Source organism: Aythya marila (genome assembly GCF_965140915.1).
Source record: "Aythya marila genome assembly, chromosome: 13".
NCBI lineage: Eukaryota > Metazoa > Chordata > Aves > Anseriformes > Anatidae > Aythya > Aythya marila.
In genome coordinates, this window is record NC_139054.1 from 18209294 (window position 1) to 18233228 (window position 23935).

Consider the following 23935-nt stretch of genomic DNA (forward strand, 5'->3'; position numbering starts at 1 on the left):
CCGCGGGCCTCCGGGCTCCCCCGCCCCTCCTCGGATCCCTGCCCCTCCCTCCGATTGGCCCGCCGGCCTCAGACCTCCGCTCCCTATTGGCCGCCGGCCGCGCCGCTCCGCGCGGGGGCGCTTCCCCCTCCCTCCGGCGGCGGGGAGGGGTCACGTGATGTTTTCGCCGTGCCGCCGCCGCGGCTGCCCGGGGGAGCGCGAGTAGCCGGGCGCGGCGGGGGGACGGGGACGGGGCCGGACCCGCGGCGCCAACGGCCCCAACGGCTCCTGCAACGGCCCCAGCGCGCGGCCGCCTCCCCTCGCGTCCCCTCCCCTCTATGCGCCGCCCGCCGCCGGGGGGGCTCCTCTCCTCCTCTCCTCCTCTCCCGGTGAGGCCGGCTCGCCGCCGCCCGGCCGGCAGCTAAAATGGCGAGCGGCGTGAACGGCGCCGCCGGGGCCGAGGGGGAGCCGGGCGAGGCCGGGCGCTGCCCCTCGCCGCAGCCCCACCACCTGCTGCTGCTGCTCCGCCGCTCGCCCAGCGCCTCGCTCTGCGGGCCCCCCGAGGCCGGCGGCGGCGGCGGCGCCAGGGGCGGGCAGCCCCCCGGGAGCGCGGCCCGCGGCGGGGAGGACGTGAGGAAGTGCGGCTACCTGCGCAAGCAGAAGCACGGCCACAAGCGGTACTTCGTGCTGCGGGCCGAGAGCCGCCTGGCCCCGGCGCGCCTGGAGTACTACGACAGCGAGAAGAAGTTCAAGAGCAGCCTGCGGGCCGGCGGCGGCGCGGCGGGGCTGTGCTGCCCCCCGCCCAAGAGGGTCATCCCCCTCTACCAGTGCTTCACCGTCAGCCGGCGGGCGGACGCCAAGCACAAGCACATCATCGCCCTGTACACCAAGGACGAGTATTTCGCCATGCTGGCGGAGAACGAGGCCGAGCAGGAGGCCTGGTACCAGGCGATCAGCGAGCTGATGAGCCAGAGCAAGAGGGGCTTCCTGGAGCAGGAGGAGCAGGCGGAGCAGCAGCTGGACGAGGACGACGAGCACTACGGGGCGGCCCTGAGGCCCGGCACCGTCTTCAAGGAGGTGTGGCAGGTCAACGTGAAACCCAAAGGACTGGGCCAAACGAAAAACCTGACCGGGGTGTACAGGCTGTGCCTCTCCAGCAAGGCCATCCACCTCGTCAAGCTGAACTCGGAGGTGCCCTCCGTCCACCTGCAGCTGATGAACATCCGCCGCTGCGGGCACTCGGAGAACTTCTTTTTCATCGAAGTGGGCAGATCCGCTTCCATCGGGCCCGGAGAGCTCTGGATGCAAGTGGACGATTCGGTGGTTGCCCAGAACATGCACGAGACTTTTTTGGAGACCATGAAAGCGTTAAAGGCCTTTGCGGAGTTCCGGCCCCGAAGCAAAAGCCAGTCTTCTGGTGGCGGTGGCGGCACCAACCCCATCTCCTTCATCACCACTAGGAGGCACCTGGGCAACCTGCCCCCCAGCCAGACGGGCTTGCAGAGAAGGTCTAGAACTGAGAGCGTTGTTGGAGGGACGCCTCCGACCACCAAAAGCAGCAACTCCTATCGCTTCAGAACGTCCAGCGAGGGAGAAGGCACCATGGCCAGGCCTTTCAGGTCAGTGACGGGGAGCCTTGTCCACCTGAATACCGCAAGGATGAACTTGGGCCGGCAAGAAGGGAGCGGAAGGTACGTTAGAGCCGCGTTCAGCTCGTCATATCACACCCGCTCTGCGTCACTGCCCGTGTCTCACTTTCCCTCCACTACCAGTCCCATCAGTGTTTCTTCCAGTAGCGGCCATGGCTCTGCTTCAGATATGTTGACCAGGCCTTCTAGCTCCTCTGTCTGCGGTTCCCCAAGCGATGGGGGATTCATCTCTTCTGATGAGTACGGCTCCAGCCCTGGAGATTTCAGGTACTTTCGGGTCAGGAGTAATACACCAGATTCCCTGGGAAACACGCCACCTATCAGAGAGGAGAATTGTCTGAGTGAGTACATGTCCATGAGTAAGCAGCAAGCAGACGATAGCTTGAGAGATGATTATATGGAGGCTGAAAAGTGTTTCAGGAAAAGAACTTACTCTCTGACTAAACCAACCTCGGTAGCAGTGCAGCAGAAAACGACACAAACGACGGCTTCGTTAGATGAAGACTCTGGGGGAAATCATGGGCGACTGCTGTACTCTGAAACACCAAAACTGAAAGGTAACCATGAATTGGAATACAATGACAGTAATCTTGACTCTGTATGCAACCAAAGCAGGAGTAAAGCTAGGGACGATGGGTACATGCCAATGATGCCAGGAGTTGCATCTTCTCTGTCAAGTAGCAGTGATTATCTGCCAATGACTCCTAAAAGTATGTCTGTTCCAAAACAGATAAACAATTCGTGGTCACCATCTCAGGTTGACTCCAGAGGATATATGATGATGTTTCCAAAGGCGAGCTCTTCACCCGTACGAAGTCCTTTAACTGGATTTATTTCTAAAGGAAGTAATGAGAAGATTGTAAACAATGAGTATATGGATATGTCTCCCGGTAATTCTGCTCCAAAGCACCCTGGTGATTCAAATTACATTCATAACAATTCTGTTTCCAAAGGTTTCAGTTCATATTTTTCTTTGCCCCGAAGCTTTAAGGCGTTATCAGGACAAAATGGTGACCACAGCGAATATGTTCCAATGTCTTCACCTGGAAAACTCCTGTATGGTGGACCAGAAAACGTAAAAAGCATCAACAGCGAAGCCCTGTCTAATGGCATCTCGAAGTCGCCAGTGGTGAAAGGTGAAGAAGGAGGACTTGTGCAGAACAGGGCTACGAGGCCAACGAGGCTCCCGCTCGGTACGAGGGGAAGCAATACTATCCCGAGAATGTATGATCGTACAGTTCCACCTGAGCCAGCAAGTCCTGGTGAATACATAAATATCGATTTTAATGAAAAGGCAAGTAACACACCGTATTCCTTATCTGCAGAGGGATCACCGTCATCTCTGGGCTCGAGTAGTGACCACAGACAGTCCCCGCTCTCTGATTATATGAGCGTTGACTTGGATGTACAGTCGCCAAAAGTAGCGAAAGAACTTTCCAACTCTTTAACGGATATTTCAATTTATGCAAGCTCCAGTATTCCTAGAAACCAACCAAATCCTGACTATGCTCGGCTCTCCTTTGGTACCGCCTGTGTTAGCGCTGCGAGTAACAGGACTGACGATTACACGGAGATGACATTCAACATGGCAGCGACGCCACCGCGGCCGTTTGCCTCCGAATCTGACGACGGAGTAAAGATTGATAGTCCTTCTTCCATAGTTAACAGACTGTGCATTGTCGATCGATACGCTGGTAGCAGTAGCTTCTCTGTTCCTAGCTCCGATCCTCCCGTGGGACCGAAGGTGATCCGAGCCGATCCCCAAGGCAGGAGGAGACACAGTTCTGAAACATTCTCTTCTGCTGGGACTGTGACGACTTCCTCCTCTTTCTTTACTGATAGTAGCAAAAGACACAGCTCTGCCTCATTTGACAATGTTTGGTTGAAACCAGATGAAAACATTTCTGATGGTCAGGAAAGCAAAATGTCCAGGGATACCTCAACTGGATTTCAGAATGGCTTAAACTACATTGCTCTGAATTTACGCGATGATCCTATAAGCTGTGAGGCAAGTACTGCAACGCCAACTTGCCATCTCCAAAATGGTACTTCGAGTTTGGACAGTGGAGCTTACGTAAGCATAGATTTCACCAGGTCCGATGGTCTGAAGTGTAACGCTGCGCGAAAAGGTTTGTAACTTTAAAAGCACTTTCCTTTCATGCTTGCTTAACTATAGGAATTAGATTGTTTACTTAATACTGAAATGTGGCCTTCAAAATAGGGTCCATGCTTCTATAATCTTCTGTATCTAGTTCAACTGGTAGTAGTGCAGTCACCTAAACATTGAATGAACACACAAAAAAGGATGTGGTCCTTGGCCTAAAGGGTATACAGAGTGATGGAACTCTCCTGGGAGGTGTTATCAACCTGTCATCTGCCCAGGCTTTTTATGAAAGAATTTTGCTAGTATAAGCACTGATTGTATTTTGTATTGTGACTTCTTGTCCTGAGGTTATGATGCTTTCCCCCCCCCCCCCCCCCCCCACCTCCTTTTCCTCTTCTTCCCTTCTTATAACCAAATGACTTCTCACCTGGTTTGAGATTGAAATTTTGTAATTGGTGTTGTGGATAGGAAGCTGAGAACTGCTAAACTGGGTTCAGAAATCAGAAGTTGGGGCTTAGATCTGTTCGTGTCAATAAATGTGGGTGAAATGTGTACTTCAGGGCTTTCTATGTGTAAATCTGCCCGCATTTATTTAATTGAATCTTAGGTAAACAACTCACTTTTCTTTTTCCCTCGAAGGTTTGGTATGCTGCTTTTGAGTTCTGGTCCCCTAAATATCCTTGTATCCTCAGGAGAAGCCATCTGCTGCTGGCTGGGAGGGTGGTGAGGGGCTCCTGCAGCCTGTACCCTCGAGTCCGCCGCCTTCTTGCAGTGTCTGGGGGCTTAGCCGAGCTGTAATACTCCTGCTGTGCAGTGATCTGCCTTGTGAGGAGCGCCTGTGGTAGAGGAAGAGCAGGCTCAGAGGGGTGTATTTTATGTCTGAAGCTTTGGAGAGCAGGCTGCTAGCTTTCAGGTTGGCAGTAGAGCTTGACCAAGCTTAAGGTACAGTAGTGAGAGGTATGCCTAAAAAGTTAGGCTGTTGGGGATGGGCAGGAGGAGTAGGGACGCTCCTATTCGTGGCTTAAGCTTTTTGCTCTCATAATGAGAGCAAAAAATAATTACCTGTTGGCGGTATTGTGTATGTCCCCTGCCTAACCAGCAGTGTTTATGCAAGTGCTTCATTGCACTGTAACGTTTTCTTTGGAAGCATAATCCATGTTTTGGTATTAGTGGCCCACTCAGCTCCTTACAGTAATTCACCTACCCAGACAGAAAACTGTGTGTTGGAAATGTTTTCCTCTTTGCAAATGTGTGTGTAGTCAATAATTGATGACTACTAAGAGGAAATATTTAATCGTTGTTGGACATTGATATTTGTCTACTTCTCTGTCAATAGAGAAAGCAGTAAAGGGGCAGGCTGTTCCTGCCTTCTATATTTTTAATTACAGTTCTAACCCCTGAAATGATAGCTTTTTTTTTTTTTTTTTTTTTCCTAGTTTCACTTTAAAACTGTCTAAAGGCAGAAGGTAGTGTAGGAGCTTAAAATTGTGTAGCCTTTAATAGGGGAAGGTGTAAGCCTGACTCAGCTAGCATGCCATTCAAAGTCTGGCAGCAGTGCTTGGGGCTGCTCAGAAATGTGTGGTTTGCCTCAGTGGTTTTTTTTCCCTGCTTTGTTTTGTTGGTTGGAATCAAATTTAGAAGACGTTGAAAGTTGCCAGTCCAAGGAGTGCTTTCTTCCAAAGTTAGTCTTTCAGCACTTCAAAGATTTGTCCGCTAAGTCAAAGGCACACTGATTGCCATGGTGGATTTCTTTTTTTAGAAGAAGCACCCCCCAAAGACAGCAGAATTCCTACTGGACCTTGTTCCCCTCATATGACTGTTACACTTGTGAAATTTTTTAAAAGCAGGGGAGCACCAAACAGGTGATTTCATTTTGGCTGTATTGTAAATATGTGTTTAAAAATATTTTTCCAGAGACTGTTCAGGAATTGTACTTAAGTTAAATGATTTGTTTACTGCAGCTACAGCAAAATATCCACAGGCCTGTGCTTGGGGCTTTTTCCTTGTCTATTACAAGGTCCGGAGGGGAAGGAGACTTGCTGCTGGTGTGTTTTGCTGTCAGTCTGTTTTCTGGAAATGGCATGCATTAGAATGAAGTGAGAGAAGCTGTGTATAAAAACATGGACACTGGCAGGAAATAAAGCATGAGAATAGTAAGAGCTTAGGTCGGTGGCTTCCCTCTAGTCCTAAAAATAAAAATAAAAAACAAGAGTGCTTCAAAACAAGGTCTATCAGTTTTTGACAAAGACAGCATCCAGTATTCATGGAGGGCAGGCGGGGTGTGGACACTGTGCATTTCTAGGTGCCTCTCAGAGGGGCGGACAGATTTCGGAGTAGTCCAGGCTAAAAGCAGCTTGCCAAACATAAATACAGTGGTGCAAATTGGTGGTGTGTATCTGTTTCTTTAACAATGACTTAAAGTTACTGATTATAAAAATACTAGTTCTCATTCTCACTTTAAATCGGGTTTTTGAGCTATAGCAAGCATAACTGTAGAAGTGTACTCCTTAAACAGCTTATCAGTTTTTAATGCAGTGAAGCTTTTATTCAATACTTAAGAGAATGTGTAATCCAGAAAAAAAAAAAACACTTTCAAATTCCATCTTGAATAGTGGAAATAAATCTCCATTTCTAAACCTCTTATGTCCTGAGGAGGTGCAGTGTGTCCCTATGTGTAATTAATATTTTTAATACTTTTGCAGACTTTTAGCAGAAGTGCTGTCTTTATTCCTACGTCCCAGCTCTTAGTCTTAGCCTGGAAAATCATCTGTGTGGTCAAATACATTCTTAAGGAAAATATTTAGCAGATGCATTTACCCTTTACTTCCTAGGAAGGAGCTATCTTGTATCTTTTAAATTCTATTGGGTAAAGAACTTTAATCTCTTCTCCCTAAACTGTACTTGCACTCAAAGGAGAACACTTCCCAACATCTGATTATTCACTGTTCCGCTTTGTTTTTGTTTGCCTAAATGGGATATTGTGTGCAGTGACTCAACTGCATTCTCCTAACTGCTGAGAGTGAAATGGAGAGAGATTTCCAATGCATCATTGACCCTCATTGTAATTCCCAAACTACTTCTGGTTCAGGTTCACTGATGTGAATCTAACTTTTTTTTTTCCCCTTCTTCATTCATGAAGTGGATGGAGGAGAGGGAGAGCGCTGATTTAACATGATAAGTAAATACATCTGGCTTGCTGTTAACTTTTATTTAGGGTTAAAGCAAAATTGAGGTCAGGTTTTACGATGAAAAAGATGCTAAAAGGAAAATAAGGTTGTGATCCTTAATGCCTGAAGTTTAAGGAGGTCATTAGCAAAACAGTTTCATCATGAAATTGTTACACAATATTGAAGCAAGCGGTTTGCAGTTTTGATTACATGAATCTGAGTCATGAAATTTTGTGCTAGGAGTACGGAACACAAAAGCTACTTCAAACAGGGCTTAGCTAATGTACAGCTTGTTATTGGACCTCGTAGAAACTGCGGATGATAATGAGAACGGGGTGGTAATAAACTGCATAATGGGTCATGTATAATAAAAGTTTCTACAGACATAATTAGAAATACTCAACCTACAAAGATATCCTGAACTACAAAAAACAAAACAGACTGTTCAGGGTAAATGTGATGTTCAGCTTCGTATCTACCTGCCTATTTTATACCCACTCTTTAATCTTATCTCTACCTGATTTTCTAGTGGCATGTTAAGATGCTATTTCAGAAGTTTGCTAAAGTGTAAGATTATAATTTAAATGTTCCTCACCTTTTTAATCCTTTTTAATCTACTCCTGTGTTAGACTTGTGTGAGAAGTTGTGTGTTCTCTGGGGAGCTGGGAGGCAGGAAAACAAGTACAGCTGTAGAGCAAAACTTTGGGTCTAAGTTGTCCAGATCCTTTATGGGAGCTGCTGTGTTTCAAATGCAGGATCTTGAACATGGTAAACAATATGCACTTTGAGAAATCCAGCAGCTGGAGGTTTTAGCTCTTACTAATATAGTAAATTACAGTTTACAGGATACCAGACAAATAACTGCCCCTTTTGGATTTCAGACCAGTGGTTTTTGGAAGTTTGCTTCAAACTGAGGCTCATTTGTATCGGAGGAATACTTAGGGCAGGGACCCATTTAAAAATAACTTGAAGTACTCTTCTGAAATACATCTGAACACAGCCATGTAGCCTGAATCTTGTAAGCGATGGAGGGATAATAATTCTTGAAAGGAAAAAAAAAAAAAAATCTTGCTGTAACAGATGCCACTTTAACAGTCTTGAGTGACTTACTGCTATGCTTAAAAATACCCAGGGTAACTTTTTCAAGTAGGATACGAGCTACTGAAGGCAGAACAGATTTTTGTCTTGTGGTGTGGGAGTGAGTTAATTATGACATATTTGACCAAGAATCAGCTAGGTTTTACTGGTGCTTGGGTGAGAAAATCTGAGTTGAGAATGTTCCCCTGCTGCTGAGAGAGAGTACTGGTAGTGAGTGTTGAAATGCTTTTGGAAAATCAGCTCTCCAGATTTTACATCCAGAGTTGCAGCTAATGGTCACGTGGCTTTTTAGACTTTCAAAAAAAGAAAATAAAAAAAATTCTGTGTGTAGCTGTCTCGTAGGTTAAAGCACTGCTGCAGGACACTGGGATTTCCAGGAGAAACCAGTACTGGTTCAAATGGCTTTTTTATTTTTTCTCCTTCAGTCTTGCAGTGAAATCTTGAATATGTCATTGCCTTTTCAGTTTTGCCTCCACAACTTCATGCTGTCCCTCCTGTGATGTCCCAGGGCCCCTTGCTAGCTGTGGGTACAGCTTGGTGGGGTTTAGGCTCTGCGTATGCCCTTTTTTGTGAAAGGGTATTGAATAAGTTTTCTTCATTTTGATTGCTGGGAAGGGAGGGTTTGTGCCTTGAGGTTTTGGATGGTGCCGAGAGGTCGTCGTGCTGTGCTGTGACTTGGTGTGTGCTTGTGCGCTGTTTGTGGGCATGGGGTGCTCCCAAGCACCTGCTGAATGCTGCCCAGTGTGTTGTGCTAAGAAAGCTGTTGTTTTTTTCTGATCCAAATCCTACAATTTTGAATACTATTGTGATCACGTGTGCCATTCTTCAATCCAAAGGAAAGTGGAACAATAAAACCGAAAGGCAGGAGGTGAGAGAGGAAAGCTTTCTGGAGCCTGGGGATGTATTATTATTGCTGTTTTGACCCAAAAATGTAGTTCTAGCTTACGAGTCATCGTCAAATGGTAACAACCTGGTTGGAGGTGAGTCCTGTTGTCCACCCTGCAAGTTGCTCTTTGGCTTTTTTTGGCATTTAGCTTTTGCACGTTAGCAACAATCCAATGATGATGGTACACTGCTGTCTTACTGGCTAAAGCAGAGCCTTACAGGTAGAAGCAATTAATAGGGGAAAAGGAAAAAGTATGTTCTAGCTTTAATCAAGCCGTGCATCTCTGTAAAGGTCACTGAGCTTCAAGGTGGTTACAGGTTAGCTGAGAACCTTGATCAGTGGGGATTTGTGACATTCTTGAGGGCAGGGGGAAGACAAAAGTAAATTAGCCTGACTCATCAAAGGCATCGCAGAGGTGTTGCTCGACATCATAGGAATATCTTATCTGAAAGATCTTGAACATACAAGTGTTTGGATTTGTGGAGATTTTGCTTTGGGTGGAACATTAATTACCCCGGGAGTAGCAGTGTAATAGACTGCTGGGAAGAGTCTTCTGCCCCGGTTAAATCCTGAACTGTATCTTGAGGGACAAAAGTTGATTAATTCCAAAGTTGGTTTTCCTAGTAATTCTGCTATATAGCTGGCTGCTAACAATCCAGCTTGCTTGTGCATGAGTACGCGTGTGCTGTGCGCCAGTCAGTTGTGAGTTAAGTGTGAGGGCTAATCTTAATCTTCTGAGAAGAAAGGGCTTTTGAAAGAGATGCTTTATACTGAAATTAATATGGTTAAGATTTAGCTATAATTCCAAGGTGATGATACAATTTGATGTGACTCAGGAACATTCAGAACTTTTTAATTACTGCTGAAAGGTGAATGCTGCTTGTGTTCACAGTATCGTGTACGTGTGTCTATCATGAACTTATAAATACCAAACTGGTAAACTTTGCTTCTGAATTTATTGAGGCACTAATGAATGATATCCTCCTTTCACAGGGAGTAGTGCGGTTCTGTTCCCGTGCTCATGCTGAGCCAACGTGCTTTATTGTTTATAGCTCTTGCTCAACAGCTGAATGTGCAGCATAACTTGGACACCGGATAGCCTGAGCCTGAAATGCTTTTGGGAACTGATGTTTCTTTAAACAGATACCTTGGGATACCCGGAGTTTGTAGAGCTCTTAATGATGTTGCGCTTCGTTAAATAAATGAGCACCTGCCGTATGCTAGAGCAAGAAGAACTACCACCGTGAGCCGTGTGAGAACCCTATTTCAGCCATTGACAACCAGTAGGATTTCTGTGGCACCTCGTTGTCGATTGAGCTAATGTGGCCCCAGTAAAGCAGGAAAGAGTAGAGAAAGGCTTCTCCTTAGGCCTGGGCACCTGTGTGAGTAACCAGAGGGTATGGGGGTGGGTGTGCTGAGGGCATTCATTAGCACAAGCTGGATGCTGGTAAAACACCCATCAGCACTGATGCAGGAACTGGCTGGGACTACTGCTGCTCGTCTGCAGCTTGTTTATCAGTAGCCCAAACAAATAAGGGTCAGGGGCCAGAAAGAAACTTTGCTCCATGCTTACGGATTTCTTTGTGTTTTAAGTCGGTTAGAAAAAAATTGCAAGCTTTTTGGGTTTTCAACAGCAGTATTCACTGCTGAGTTTGGGCTCCCAGAGTATTTGTTTTTGTGTGAGAGACTTGAGGAGGTATTTGCCACCCGTATTTCACTCTGTGGTGTTTTTCTGGGTGGCGGTGGCATTTTTTGTTTGTTTTTAGAAACAGATGTTTTTAAGTTGCAGATTGTGGTGAACAGGGTAGCAGTCAGAAATGCGTTTAAAAACTGAATAGGTTTGCTCTTGAGGTAGTTGGGGCTCGAGTAGGACAGGGGATCTGCCGGTGGAAGCTTGTAGCTCCAGACGTGCCCCCTGCTCCTTGTTGCAGAACCTGGACGGGGAGGCAGGGCTGAGGGCCCGCGCGCTGTGCCACGGGTGCACACGTGGTAGTCCCTGTCCTCAAGAGCTTACAGTTCTGAAGATGAAACTGAAGAGATGGATGAAACTTAATGTGCTGGGGTGGAGGTGAGATAGAGATCAAGGCTGCTGCCATTGGCAGTGGAGATAAGAGCGAGCCTCGCAGAGATAAAAGGCTGCCTGCGAACGGTTGCGAGAAAGGAAGCTGGTAGAGGCGCTCGGGAGGGTACGCGCCTGGCAGGGAGCGATGGGAGGTAGAGAGCTATAAATACAGTGGTTGTAATGGTTTAAGTGACTTGGAGAGGATGAGGTAAATGTCAGAACACTGGCCAGGATATTAATCTCGGGGAGAGGAATGTGGGCCAACATGTATCTCCGAGTCAGGAGCGTGTCCTGGTGTTTACTTCTCCCTTTCAGAGGTGGAATGTGTGTTGTTGTTTTCTCCTTGTCAGTTGGGTTTCCTGCAGCTGTGGGACTGACAGACGTGGTGCCAGCAGGGATGCAGGAAGGTGTAGTGGAGCACGAGGTCACCCTAGGTAGTGTGGATGCGATGTGGACCTGCACCCCGTGTTGAGACTTTGCTCCAGAAGTGGATTGGGCGCTGGGGTTGCTCTGTTGCCTCTTTTCACAAGCTTTCTGGGTGGCATCTCTGAGATCCAGATGATCTTCTGGTGTTGGGGAGGAGCTGTAGTGGGGATTTGGGATCGGGAGGCAGTAGCGTGGCTCGCAGGGATATATTCACCTTTGGGATTTGCATTGCAGGGCCCCTTGCAAGGAGGAGGTGTGGGTCAGCTGATCGCCACTGTGGCGCTTTCAGCTGCTTGAGAACTGCCTGTGGGAGCCGGAGCGTAACGCAACAGCTGTGGCAGGAGGAAATGACTTGAATTTTGTGTTGGTAGATCAGGTTGAACAGACACTGGTGGTTGCGGGTGGGTCTGGCAGTGGTAGCAGTGAGGACTGATTCACATGTCACCGCTGCGGGTGTAAGTGGCTGAAGTACCAATGCTGGCAAGTTCCACGTGGCAAACGCTAAGCAGGAGTAGGCTCACTTGGTTAAAACTCGTCTGCGTGTAGGCACAGTTTAATTCTGTCCTTGGTGAGCCCCTGAGCTGCTCCTGGAAGCTGAAGGCCCTATCCTTGGCTGTCGTGCATGTGCTGGGAGTGGGAAGTGTACTTAGTGCACAGCCTTCTTTCTTCACAGGGTTTGGGGGGTTGGATTCAGTGATGTGATGATTTCACCATGGCAGAAAGCAGCGTGTGCCACTGCTCTGTGTGGCAGCACGTAGTGGCTGATAGCAAGATTTCTGTGCAGGCACACGTGGGCTAAGTGCACGGCTGAGGATGGTGTCGTTACGTGGTGTGTGGCCACGTAGCAAGCTTCTGCCTCTGATGGTCATTTACGATAATAGAAGCAAAAGAAGAGAAAGTGCTGAGTGCTTTCAAGTGTTGGTGACTAAAGGGGTTGGGAAGAGCTAAGGATGAACTGGCAGATGTGGCGCGTTCCATAGAAAAGTCTCACAAAAGGTGAGTTGGAAGGTGGGGAGCTGGTTATTTAGTCACGAGTGACACTGTCCTTTATCTCTCAGGTGTGTTCATCAGAATAGTTTTGCTCGCTCAAACCAAAGACCTGTGCCTGCAAGCAGACGCCACCCAGCAGCCGAAGAACAGGGCCGGCTGACAGACACCTCCCCACAAGCATACTCCCAGCCTCTGATTCTTTTTCAGCTTGGGGATTTCCTGAGCCTGATGCAGTTTGTCTGTGTTATAATCCTTTATGGATCTCTAATCCAAGTACTTTTCCAACCTCTTTGATCCTGTGTAACGCCTTGTAGCCACTGCAGCCTTTGGTCGGAGGCAGTGCATGCTGCACACGGACCTCTTCGTGTCTATTTTGGACCCAGCTTTGTTTGACAGCCCCTTGTTTGTGTATTGGCAGAGATAACGAACCCTATCTTTTCTCTCCATGCCACTTAAGATGTCGTATCCTCCTGTGCCATACCCTTAGCCTGTGTGCTGTCAGAGGCTTCCTGCAGTTCACGCAGTGGGGACGTACGGTATATCTGTATGTTTTCATTTCCTGATACATCCCAGGACCTCTGTGCAGGCTCTTACTTGGCAGTTCCTCACAGGGAAGCTGTTGCACACCTTTCATGAGTTTTTCTGCAATGCTCTTGACTCTTGCAGTTATTCTGGCTCCTTTCTGAATGAGGGAATTGGAACTGCACGTGCTGCTCAGTGCCCGTATTTGACGTGGTTGTTTGCTTTTCCTATTTGCTTCCCAACAGTTCTTAACATCTGCCTTGCAGAAGGAGCAGGGGCAGGAAATGTATTCCCCTCTGTTGACGTTTACAGACTCCTAACCTTTGTCACCAGAGCAGAGTGAACTGTAGCAGGTCGTGTTGCCATAAGCCGCACAAACAGGAGTTTTTGGGGCTAAAATTTAGCTATGTTTTGTGCAATTTAGGAGGTCAGTCAGAGTATCTTGACACATGTATTGTTAAAGTGTTTTTGGGAAAGCAGGACTTCTTCACTCTTCTGTAACATGAAAATCTGAACTTGTGAACTTGTGTGTCTTTAAGTGGAGAGAAGTTAATTCTTAGCATCGTCCTGCTATGTTGAAACTGAAGTTTAGTTTTCAGAAAAACAAAAAAAACAACTTATCAAGCTGTCGAGAGCAATTTGAGTTGGTGTTCAGGCCCTGCCAAAACTGCATGTAAGTTTCCTAATTCTAGGAATAGGATTCGTAAAGGAGATGAAGCTGGGGAGTGTGCATAATGCCTTCCTAGAAACTCCACTACTGTTTATTAAAACAGAAAAAGAAGCTGCTGTTGCAGAAGATAAGGCATTTCTGCGAAATAAATAAAAATGCTCTTAAAGCATGGGAGAGGTTTTTTTAGCTCGTGAAGTTGCTGAGCGGTAAGGATACTGGAACCGTGTTTTGAGTGAATTACTGTACATGGAGTATTTGTAGGAGTAACTTTGTCTTGTAAATTTTAGAAGCACATCTGAAGGAGGAAGAGAAACCTAATTTACTCAGATATGTTGTTACCAATCAGTTCAAACAGTTTACGTAATGAAAAGTGGATCACGTAACAGTTGCTTTTTGTTTTTTAAAACAAGCTTTTGCTTTTTTTTTTTTTTTTTTTTTTTGCCTGTGGAAAGGTCAGTCAAGTCATAGGTACAAAATATATTCATTAGCTGAAGTCGAACACGATAGCTTTGTTGTTGAATGAAGAAAGTATGCGAAATATGTGCTTAATGGTAAGCATGTAGTTTAACATACTTCCCAAATAAGGATGTTTTTCTGTGTCGGGGCCTTGATTGGGTTACCTACAGAGAGTAACTGCGTACGCAGCGGCTCCAGTAAATGTCGGGCTTTCTGCTGCGTGTTTGTAGGGTTGGTGTCCGAGCGTGCAAATTAAGCAGAAATTCCTTCCACAAATAACACCTTTTGCCTCTAGCAAGGTCTAAAGCTATACCATTAAAATCAATCTCAAATAAGAAAATGGTGTAGGATAGTAACTGTGTATTTGGTAAGATCTGGGGGGAAAAAAAAAAAAAAAAATTCATGTTTTGTGAGGAATGTTTGAACAAATTGCCTCCCCCTGCCAGGCCGGCATGCTCTGAGGAAGGCTGGTAATGCAATCCATGACCGTCCTTCTGCCCTGTCCTGGCGGCGTAAACAACATGCTGGGGTTTGGTGGTCTACTGAACAACAGCAGCATGGGATGGCCGCGTGTGCAAGCAGATCCGGGGCTGTTCTGATGCTTTTGATCTGTGCAAGTCCAGCTAACTCTGGTTTCCCCCCAACCTGAAGTTCAGGAAATGGAGAGCTTCAGTGGCGCTCTCCAGAAGGCGTTAAATTGCCTTAGTCTTTTGACATGGAGATTTTAAGCATTTAATTATCTTAAATTAATATCTTCTGTAAGCAAAGCTTTTATCCTTTCAGGAATCAGTTGCAAAATTATGTCAGTAAAAGCCTTTCCTGTAAAAACACACTATCTAGCATGGATTTCTTTGAGAGAAATAGGAGATGTCTGCTCTGTTCTTAAAACCTCTTGGTTTGTTTTAAAGTGGCCTGACTTGGACGACCTTAATAATTCAGATGCAGGAAATGAAGTGTAAATTGGATATACACTCATCTGATACATTTTCAAATGGAACACACGGGGTTTGCAGGCTAAATAATTAAGACTGATCTAATCCTCTGCCCCCGATTTTTATAAAACTACAGATTTTTTTCATAGAAAACTTGCAGAGCTCTTTCTCTGTGCCTTCCTTAATTTAAAGCTAAATGGTTTTCTGAGCAACGGCCTGCTGCCATCCCAATTTAAATATTTGCCCTCTTAGTTTCTTTTCTGTCCTTTGGATCCTTTTCTTCTGATTATTTACTCCCTGGGAAGATGACAGCTGTGTGTAGTTTTATAATCCTATCCCATCTTAAATTGGTGAATTTAAATAGACTTGTGTAACGAGGAGAATGTTGGGTTAGTTATCTAAACTCTACTTATATATTTTGAGAGGTGATCTGTGAAATTTTTTGGATGCTTTCTGCATTCATTTTCCATACTAAATGCTCGTAGGAAGTTGAATTTTAATTCTCGAGATTCTGAGTCAATTTTGAATAAAGGATGAAGCTTTTGTATAGAAACTCTTCATCACAGAATCACAGAATTTCTAGGTTGGAAGGGACCTCAAGATCATCGAGTCCAACCTCTGACCTAACACTAACAGTCCCCACTAAACCATATCCCTAAGCTCTACATCTAAACGTCTTTTGAAGACTTCCAGGGATGGTGACTCCACCACTTCCCTGGGCAGCCTGTTCCAATGCCTCACAACCCTTTCAGTGAAGAAGTTCTTCCTAACATCTAACCTAAAACTCCCCTGGCGCAACTTAAGCCCATTCCCCCTCGTCCTGTCACCAGGCACGTGGGAGAACAGACCAACCCCCACCTCGCTACAGCCTCCCTTGAGGTACCTATAGAGAGCGATAAGGTCGCCCCTGAGCCTTCATAAAGCTGAAGTTTGAATAAACAGAAGAGTGGTGTATGGGGCTATGAAAACTACTTCAAATACTACATGTATATTTCTAAACTGTATTTAAAAATGCAGGAGTTTGTTTTTTTTTTTTGAGTTCACTTTTTTTCCCCTTACTTGTTGCCATGATCAGTTATCAGATCTTTTTTTCCCCCTCAAAGTACACTGAGCAGATTTTCCTGGAAAAGCTCATGAAAGTCCAGGAGTAGGGATGTGTTTACTCTGATCATTCTGCAAGTGTGAGTTATCTTCAGAGTTGGCATGTCTGAGCTGGGCACTGAGTTTAATTTGGTGGCATATGTGTTTTGGGATGGCTGGGCTACTCAGTGAGCATTATTCCTCTTTTCCTAGCTAGTTCACATCTAGGATTTACTTTCTTTTTTGCTTCGTTTACTGTTCAGTGTTGAGCCAAATACATTCATACGGTATCTATAACGAAATGCTAATAATCTGTTCCTTACTGTTGATCAGAAAGTCTTGTGCTTGTACGACGAACATTGCAAATTGTTGGCTGATGAGTCGTATATTAGGGAGACTGAAATAAGATATCAGACTTTGCAGAAGCTGTGCTGTTTTCCTCAAGCACTTCATGTCCTCTGTTAGTTTACCTTCCTTGACTGGCTAGTCAAAAGGTGGAAGAAAACCAGGTGGGGGAGGAGAAGAATCCCTGGGGAGTGCCTGAGCGCTCCTGTAGCCTTGCTAAATAAACCCATGGCTTTTCCTGAGCATCTTCTAGTGGGGAACCACAGAGGTGGCTCTGGGTATCAGCAGCACAACAGACATCAGCCTTGTTCTCATTAACACGAAACCCATTTTACAGCTCTCTGATTAACTTCTCTTGTGTATGTGCTCGTGCGGTGCTCTGCGCAGCTCCAGGTGCCTTCATAGCAACAAAGCCAGCACTTGGTGGCCCTGTTGGTGATGGGGGGATTGCTGCAGATCGTCCTGGGAGGATGCCGCGAGGGGAACAGCATCAGCTGGAGTTCGTACAGCTTCCTGGTTTGGAAATGGACATTGGCTTTGTGGCTGCCACTGCTGAAATAGCCCCTGGCTCTGCAGGACTGGCCCCTTGGCCTCGGGCTCCAAGCAGGGATGTGTTGGTGCCCTGCGGTGGTGCAGGGGAGGAGCGGCTCCAGAGGTGCTGCAGGGGCTGGGTGGGGGGAACCTCGCAAGACCTCAGTCACTGCCCCACCTTGGATTTCGGGTGGGTTTATTGGTGTAGTCAGGTCTCAGGAGTTCTTTTGCTACCTATACATATAGCACTTTTTATCTACAAATAAATGCTTGATGCTTTTATCCCCCCCTCCAAAAGAGGGGATGAGTCAGGGTATGAGCCAGCTGCTCTGCTCCAACTGCAATACTGAAATTCCAGCTTGTAAGAAGTGGTACCAAGCCACAGCCCCAGGTCTGAAACACTCCAGGCTTTGTAAAGCTATTGTCAGCTTGTAGGTAATGTTTATGCGAGACTCCCTTCTGTTTGTTTGCAGTTGCCACAAATTTTGTTTTAGCTTAAAAACGAAGAGGAACCATGAAAAGTGTGGTTTATAATCACAGGGAGAAGGGGAACAAATTAATGAGACCTTGTTTAACGCACAGCACAGAGTTTAGGGAAGGGGAGGCTCTGAAGCCACTTGACGGTGGTGTAAGGCTGCACCTGAGCCAGGTAATCCAGGGAATTCAGAAGCTGTTGCGAAGCTTATCTGAGGACACTTTGTTCTGGTTTCCTATAAATTAATCTGTGTCACTTGGGGCTGTGATGAGTTACCTCCAAATTAGTTACTGTGCTGCCTTCTGGTTTTTGCCAGGTTTGTTCAAAGAATCAAAGTTAGGAGCTAAGCAGGTTTTCTTGTTCTTAAGCTTCCCCCCGGCCCTGACAAGCATCTTAACTGTAATTTGGCATGAGTTTATAGAAGTTTCCAAAAAGTTTAGGTATAAATAGCGAGTTGTGCCGTATGGGATTGTCCTGTTCAAACAACCGGTCCCTTGCTGTTCAGAATGTTTTGGGGATATGCGTGGAGAGATTAGAATAACTTGTCAAACAGCTTTCAGGTGTGCCTTGTGTGCTAGGCGTGGAGGAAAAATGCACTGACAAAAGCAGAGACGGTTTTTGAAGTTCCTTTCATGTAAGCTCATAGGTGCAAAGCAAGGAAGGGGTGGGGGGAATGTTGGGAGATATTAATTTTTACTGAAGGTAAGTTTAATGCAGAAGCTTCAACTGTTGTAATGGTTCCCTTGCACGGGTTGTTGAGGTGTGATTCATTGCGAGCTGTGGTGCGTGTTTTCATCCTTTGGTCCTACAACAAAATAATATTTTTCTAAAGGGGAAAACTATTTCAAAAATAATAGCTTCACTTGGCTTTTGTAAAAACAAAGCCATCACTAACCACATCACACTTTGTGTGTAACAAGCAATAGCTTTTTGTAGTGATCTTATGATGTCTGAAATAATAGAAATGGAGATTTTTGGGTTGAGGGTGTATTTTTTTTGGCTGTATTTTCCTTGAATTATGAAAAACAAGTTGCTTTATTTTGGAAATTGCTCTGCATTTGAAAAAACGAAGCTCAGCAACCCCAACCTTGGGGTGGGTGGTGCTGGGACACAACAGGGGGCTCCCCTGAAGCTGTGGTCCCGTCCCCCCCCACCCCCGTCCCTCTGCAGCGCTTCCAGCCCTGGGGCCTTTCCAGTCCCAGCAGCCGCTGCCTGGGCTGGGGGTGCCACAGCTACCCGGGCAGGGGCAGCCCAGCCGAGCTTTCTGCTGTGTTTTCTTTCTTTTGAAGAGGCGGTGTTTTTAGCTGGACTGAAATCAGAACTCCTTTAACTTAGGGTGGAGTTTGTGTGTTTAACAAGCGCATGCTTCATGTGATTGGCTATGTAAGTAAACATACAGGTTTGCATTATACTACATAACTCTTGCCTGTTCTTTAGTTGGTCACATTTTCCTCAGCGTATTCCTGGGGCAGAGGTAGTTGAGTGCTAACCTTTCTTTAAAACAAGACTGAGCTCTGATTTCCTTGTGACCTCCCCGGAAAGCACAGCCTGGGTTAAGCTGAGAACCCCCCTCTCCTGTTCCTGCAGGCCAAGCTGCCCTCCCTGCGGGTAGCAGTGAAGCCTTCCCGCAGCGCAGTTCCCACTGGCCGGGAGCTCTCCCCGAGTGTGGTTTGGGGAGGAGAAATTACACTGTGCTTCTCTACTGGATGCTTCCTGACGACTCACTCTCTTATGCTAGCTGTTGTTTTTGCTCCGATAGCAAACTTGCCTTTCCCTGCTCCCCTGTAATGCCAGGAGACAGATCCCTGCAGACATGTGCACCAGACCTTGAAGGCGAGGTAGGAAGATGTGAGCGAAGTGACCCACACCACTGCCCGGCACAGGACAGTGCTCTCAGTCTTGCGCAAGAGGACAGAAGCAGAAGGGTTTGCAAATGCTGCCTCTGCACTTTGAGGAGGGAGGAATCATAAACTGGTGCAGCAGTCAGAAGAGTAGAGATGTTGGTTGACACAGTAGCTGCAGACCATGTGTTTCGCGAGCATAAATGCAAAGTGGAAAAGACAGTGCTGGATACGTAAGTGGTCCAGGAGGAGGATGTACAGCTGAAGGAAGTGCTGTGCTTAGATAAGCAAAGGGTAAAATGAATAAAAATGATGGAAGAGGACAGTCTGTCAGGACTGGGAGTCTGTAATGCAGTGATTTGGCAGATAGTACCACTCCAGACTGAAAATTAGTGCTCCTAATTGCTCTGTTGGGAGTGGAGAGGGTCTGTAACGAGCTGAAATGTGACTTTCTGTATGTTCCTCAAGTTGTGTTCACACCACTTCAGAAAGTGTTTACCCTCCCCTTCATCATTTTTTTTTCCATCTCAGGAGCCCATTGAGTCACTCTCACCTTGGCATATGCACGTTTAATTGCAGAGCGGGCGTTCTGCTTCGAGGGCATCCTCCCTCCTGCTTGCATTTCTGCCTTGTCACCCACCCGTATCTTCCTGTAACACAAGGTGATGATTTCCTCCCCGTCTTACTGAGCGCCCTTGTATTTTGCCTTTTCCAGTCAGTTTGAAGCCACTGGGTTTTGCTGACAGCAGTAAGGATGTCTCTGTACCGTTGCTATGTGCTTTTGTGTGGCAGACTGCCTTTTAGCGAGGAAAACTGTACTCTGAGGTGTTCCTTATTATAACTAAATTATGTGTTTTCCTGAAAAGTTGAGGACAGGGCACGCAGCTGTCGTGACTTGCCACTCCTTGTTTGGAGCTGGAGTTGCAGTGAATGTTTACATTGCAGTTCTGTACCTGTTGTGAATGGGAGTGCTTGCCGCAGCCTTAATTATATCTGGGTGAACAGAGCTGCTCTGCATTCGTGCTGCGTTGTGAGCTTAGTAATAGCCTCTGCTATGTGTGCAGCCCGGTGTGCTGAGAGCGTCGAGCTGTCGTTAAATGAAATATTGATAGTGAAATCGGTGATGGCAAACTGCAAGCTTTGATCCTTCCCGTAGCGCGTGGGGTAGCAGTGTGGCGCTGGCCGCAGTCCGAGGTCCAGCCTGGCGTCCACGTGCCAGCTCGGAGCTGTGCAGCGCTCCCTGGGCACCTGCTTCAGCCTTCAAGTTTCTTCCCCACCGTGCAGGGTGTCTGAGCGTGGCATCATCTGGTAGTGCCTCCTCCCCGGCGAGAAAAGCCTGCTCTGTATTCAGCAGCTGTCACTTCTGCAATGGATGAGCTCCATGTATTCTCCTCGCTAGAAAACATTTTTTTCCAATATAACTCGCACTTAAAATGTCACTGTTTTTTTTTCCCCTTTCTAGACTGACTGCATTGCCATGGAAACCATTGTTGGAAGAGAAGACTCTTCTGCTGGTAACTCCAGAAACTGTGTGGTGCTTTTGGAAGCAAAGCTCAGCTCCAGCCGGCTACTTTCATTTCCACCAGCACGGACATGGACACACATCCTTTTAATTAGTTTTTCATAGACATCAGCTCTCTACAGTTGAATTAATTTGAATTGAGATTTTTCATAGCTGTGCTTTGGTGATGGAATTTGGTCTTTCCTGTCATATCTATTTGGGAGGCAGCGTGAATGCTAATAGGAGATTCCTGTATGCCCCTTTCTTCCTCCTGCCTCTCCCATTAATTAGTTTTTATTTATATTCTGAGAAGTCAAAGCTGGTTTCCGATTGTCTGTTTAACATGGGTTTTGCTTCTCTGGTACATTAACAAGTGATTAGCTTAAAACATGTGTTGTTTAGAAATATTTTGGCAGTTCAGGCTATTTTTTTTTCAGGTGGCTGGGCGGAAGGAGGGAGGGAGAGGTGCACATGAGCTTGAGGGGAGAACCCGTGGGACTGAACTGGTCTGAAAAGGAGAGACCTCTTCTGCCTTTTTTTTTTTAATAATGTTTTGCTTTCATGGTACAAGAGGTATTTCTTGGTCATAGGCTAGAGTATTTTAAATCAAGTGTCTATGTCAGAGCTTAAAATGATTTTTTTTTTTTTTTTTTTTTTTTTTGCTCAGAATTCTGGTATGTACAAAGTAGGATTAATGGGCTGGTTGTCTTGTAGATTGTTTTTGTTCTTACCCTCAAGATACTTGTTTATAAATATGAATTGTGTAAAATGAGGTTTTTGTTCATGCATTCAAATGGAGAAGTGCAGAGTCGTATCCAGCGTTTGTGACTTCTGCATTATATTTGTCAGCTGTAGCTTTTTAAAGAGAAACCACCCTAATTGATCTTACTTTCAACCAAGTCCCATTTTAATTTGGGACTATTTTTGTTCTTTCTTCGTGGCATAATGGGAAGAAGTAAAATACTGGCTCATCAGTTGTCCTTATCCTGGTTAAAGAAGTGCGAACAATGATGATTTGACATTTTTAAAATAAATTGCAGAAAAATCAGGGCTTTACTCTTGTACTGATTTTTTTTTTTTTTTTTTTTGGTTGAAATGAGTTTAGGCTTTTTAACACTGCTACAAACTTAAAGAGCATGACACTAGTTGTTGGTACATGCAATGTATAATAAAAGGCACTGACGATTGATAAAGGATTTAGAAGTGGTACACAAATCCTCATGCTGTACTGCACCACACAGCTGGTAATCCTCTACATTGTATATTGTACAACTGATTTGTTGGGCTGCCTCACCTCTAACATACAACCTTGAAAATACTAGTACAGTTTTGATTGTTAGGTGATGTGTACCCAAATCTATTTTGAGTAGTATTGTACATGTCACTAAAAACATGAAGACTTCTTTTTGACACATGGTACCAATCAGTTTACACAGTGTCTAGTGACAGGAAAAACTGTTGCTAGAGGATTTAAAAGCACAGACCTGTTTTTGATTCTGGAAGAGAAGTTCAAGTTGGTACAGTTCCTTGTTGCTGCTAAACATACACTAATTAAAAATATGACCACTTTTCTAGACCATGATACTGTCTCACCATATAGCTTTCGTTTGGTCTCGTAAATTAATAATGCAATATGTAGACAGCTTTTTATAAAGCTTTACATCTTTTTTAGGAAATCAAAATTTGGATGAAGGTAGTTCTAAACCTTTAACGTGAAAGGAAAAGGTTGTTTTGAAGAAAATAATGATCTTACACACTTATTTCATATTAGATCCCTGAGGCTGCCATTGTACAATATACAGCACTGATTTAATAAATGCTGAATAAATAATTAAATGGGTAACCTCAAGTAGAGTGGTACAAATACTAACAGGTACGGCATAATAAATATGCAATCTTTTTGAATCTCTTAGTTTACAGCAACTAATTTATTCAGTATTGTGCTGGAAGAACATTTTCAGAATATGTAAAACATATCACTATATATACTACCTTCCAGCTACCCGTTTATGCTGCTGTATAGTACAAAAATACCAATGATGGAACAATGTTTGTCCTGTAAATTTAATTTGATATTGGACAGTTATTGTCTGTACAAACTAAAACATATATGGTTGAAACTGTTCATTATATTTGCTATTTCTGCTTCACAGATCTGTTTTAAAGTTGAGCTGATTGATCTGGCTTTGTCTTCCATTGTAAATATTGTTATGTTGTTTTCTTTGTAAAACACATCGCGTTTGCGGTTTTGGGAGACTGGCTTGAAGCTCTGTATAGTGTTTATATTTATCTGACTTGGCTTTCCATAGAGCTACTTGCAGTAAATACGTGTTCATGTAGCTCCGTGTCTGGGTTTTATTTTTAAACAAACTTTTGTTTTATTCTGTCAAAAATGCATTTCTTGCTGCTGCTTTCTTTTTAGAGTGGTTTTGTCACCCTGCTTCCCTGAAGATTTGGAGAAGCTTTTAGCATATTTCAGGGGAGTGATTCTCAGCCTTTCCCATTTACTCTGCCACTTAGCGTAGAAGGTTACAGGCAGCAAAACACCCAGAAGTTTTCTTTGTCATAGATTTGTAGTGCTGGTAAACAACTGAGTTGTTGATTGGGGGGTGGTGGAAATCAGTGCATGATACTTCCTGCTTTAAATGCAGAATATCTCATCAATTTGGGGTTCGTAGCTTTGTCTATGACTGGGTATGGAAGTTTTATTATCAGCATGTAGTAGTCTTGGAAGGAATTTTTAGCAGCAGAGTGTCAAATAGGCGTCTGCCTTTAGAGTTTACGGTAAAAGGGGACAAGTATGGCTTGCTGTTTTAAGTTTCATAGCAGTACTTTGGTTTGAGATGTGCTAAATATGGTCCCAGTATGTAAAAACAAAACATATATAGATCTCGTAATTTCGGGTAGCGTACCCACTTGTACAAACAACTGAGCTTAAGCTGAAAGATACCTATAAAGTGTAATGCCTCTTCAGATTCTTCCTGATGTGAACGATATGTCAATTTGATATAGAAGGAGTTTTTATCCATAGATGTGAGCATATCTTATTTTCACAAATATGAGCAATTACTTTGAAGTGCATTGGGTTATATATTTTTTCTTTAAAAATACCTGATTTCCTCCTTATTCTGTTATTCAGAATACTGCATCAAAACAACTCAGTAGAAGTCGGGTTTGCTGTAAGAATTGGGTTTTCTCCAACTAAATCAGCCCCCGTAGGG

General features: G+C 45.2%; 1 protein-coding gene across 1 annotated transcript; it reads left to right on the top strand.

The window, feature by feature from the left end:
* Positions 1-164: 164 nt before the first annotated feature.
* IRS4 (insulin receptor substrate 4) lies at positions 165-23053 on the top strand. Its single transcript, XM_082771240.1, has 2 exons — positions 165-3757; positions 20676-23053. The coding sequence occupies exons 1-2, from the start codon at positions 406-408 to the stop codon at positions 20678-20680; spliced, it is 3357 nt and encodes a 1118-aa protein (XP_082627366.1). The 5' UTR covers positions 165-405; the 3' UTR covers positions 20681-23053.
* Positions 23054-23935: the final 882 nt, after the last annotated feature.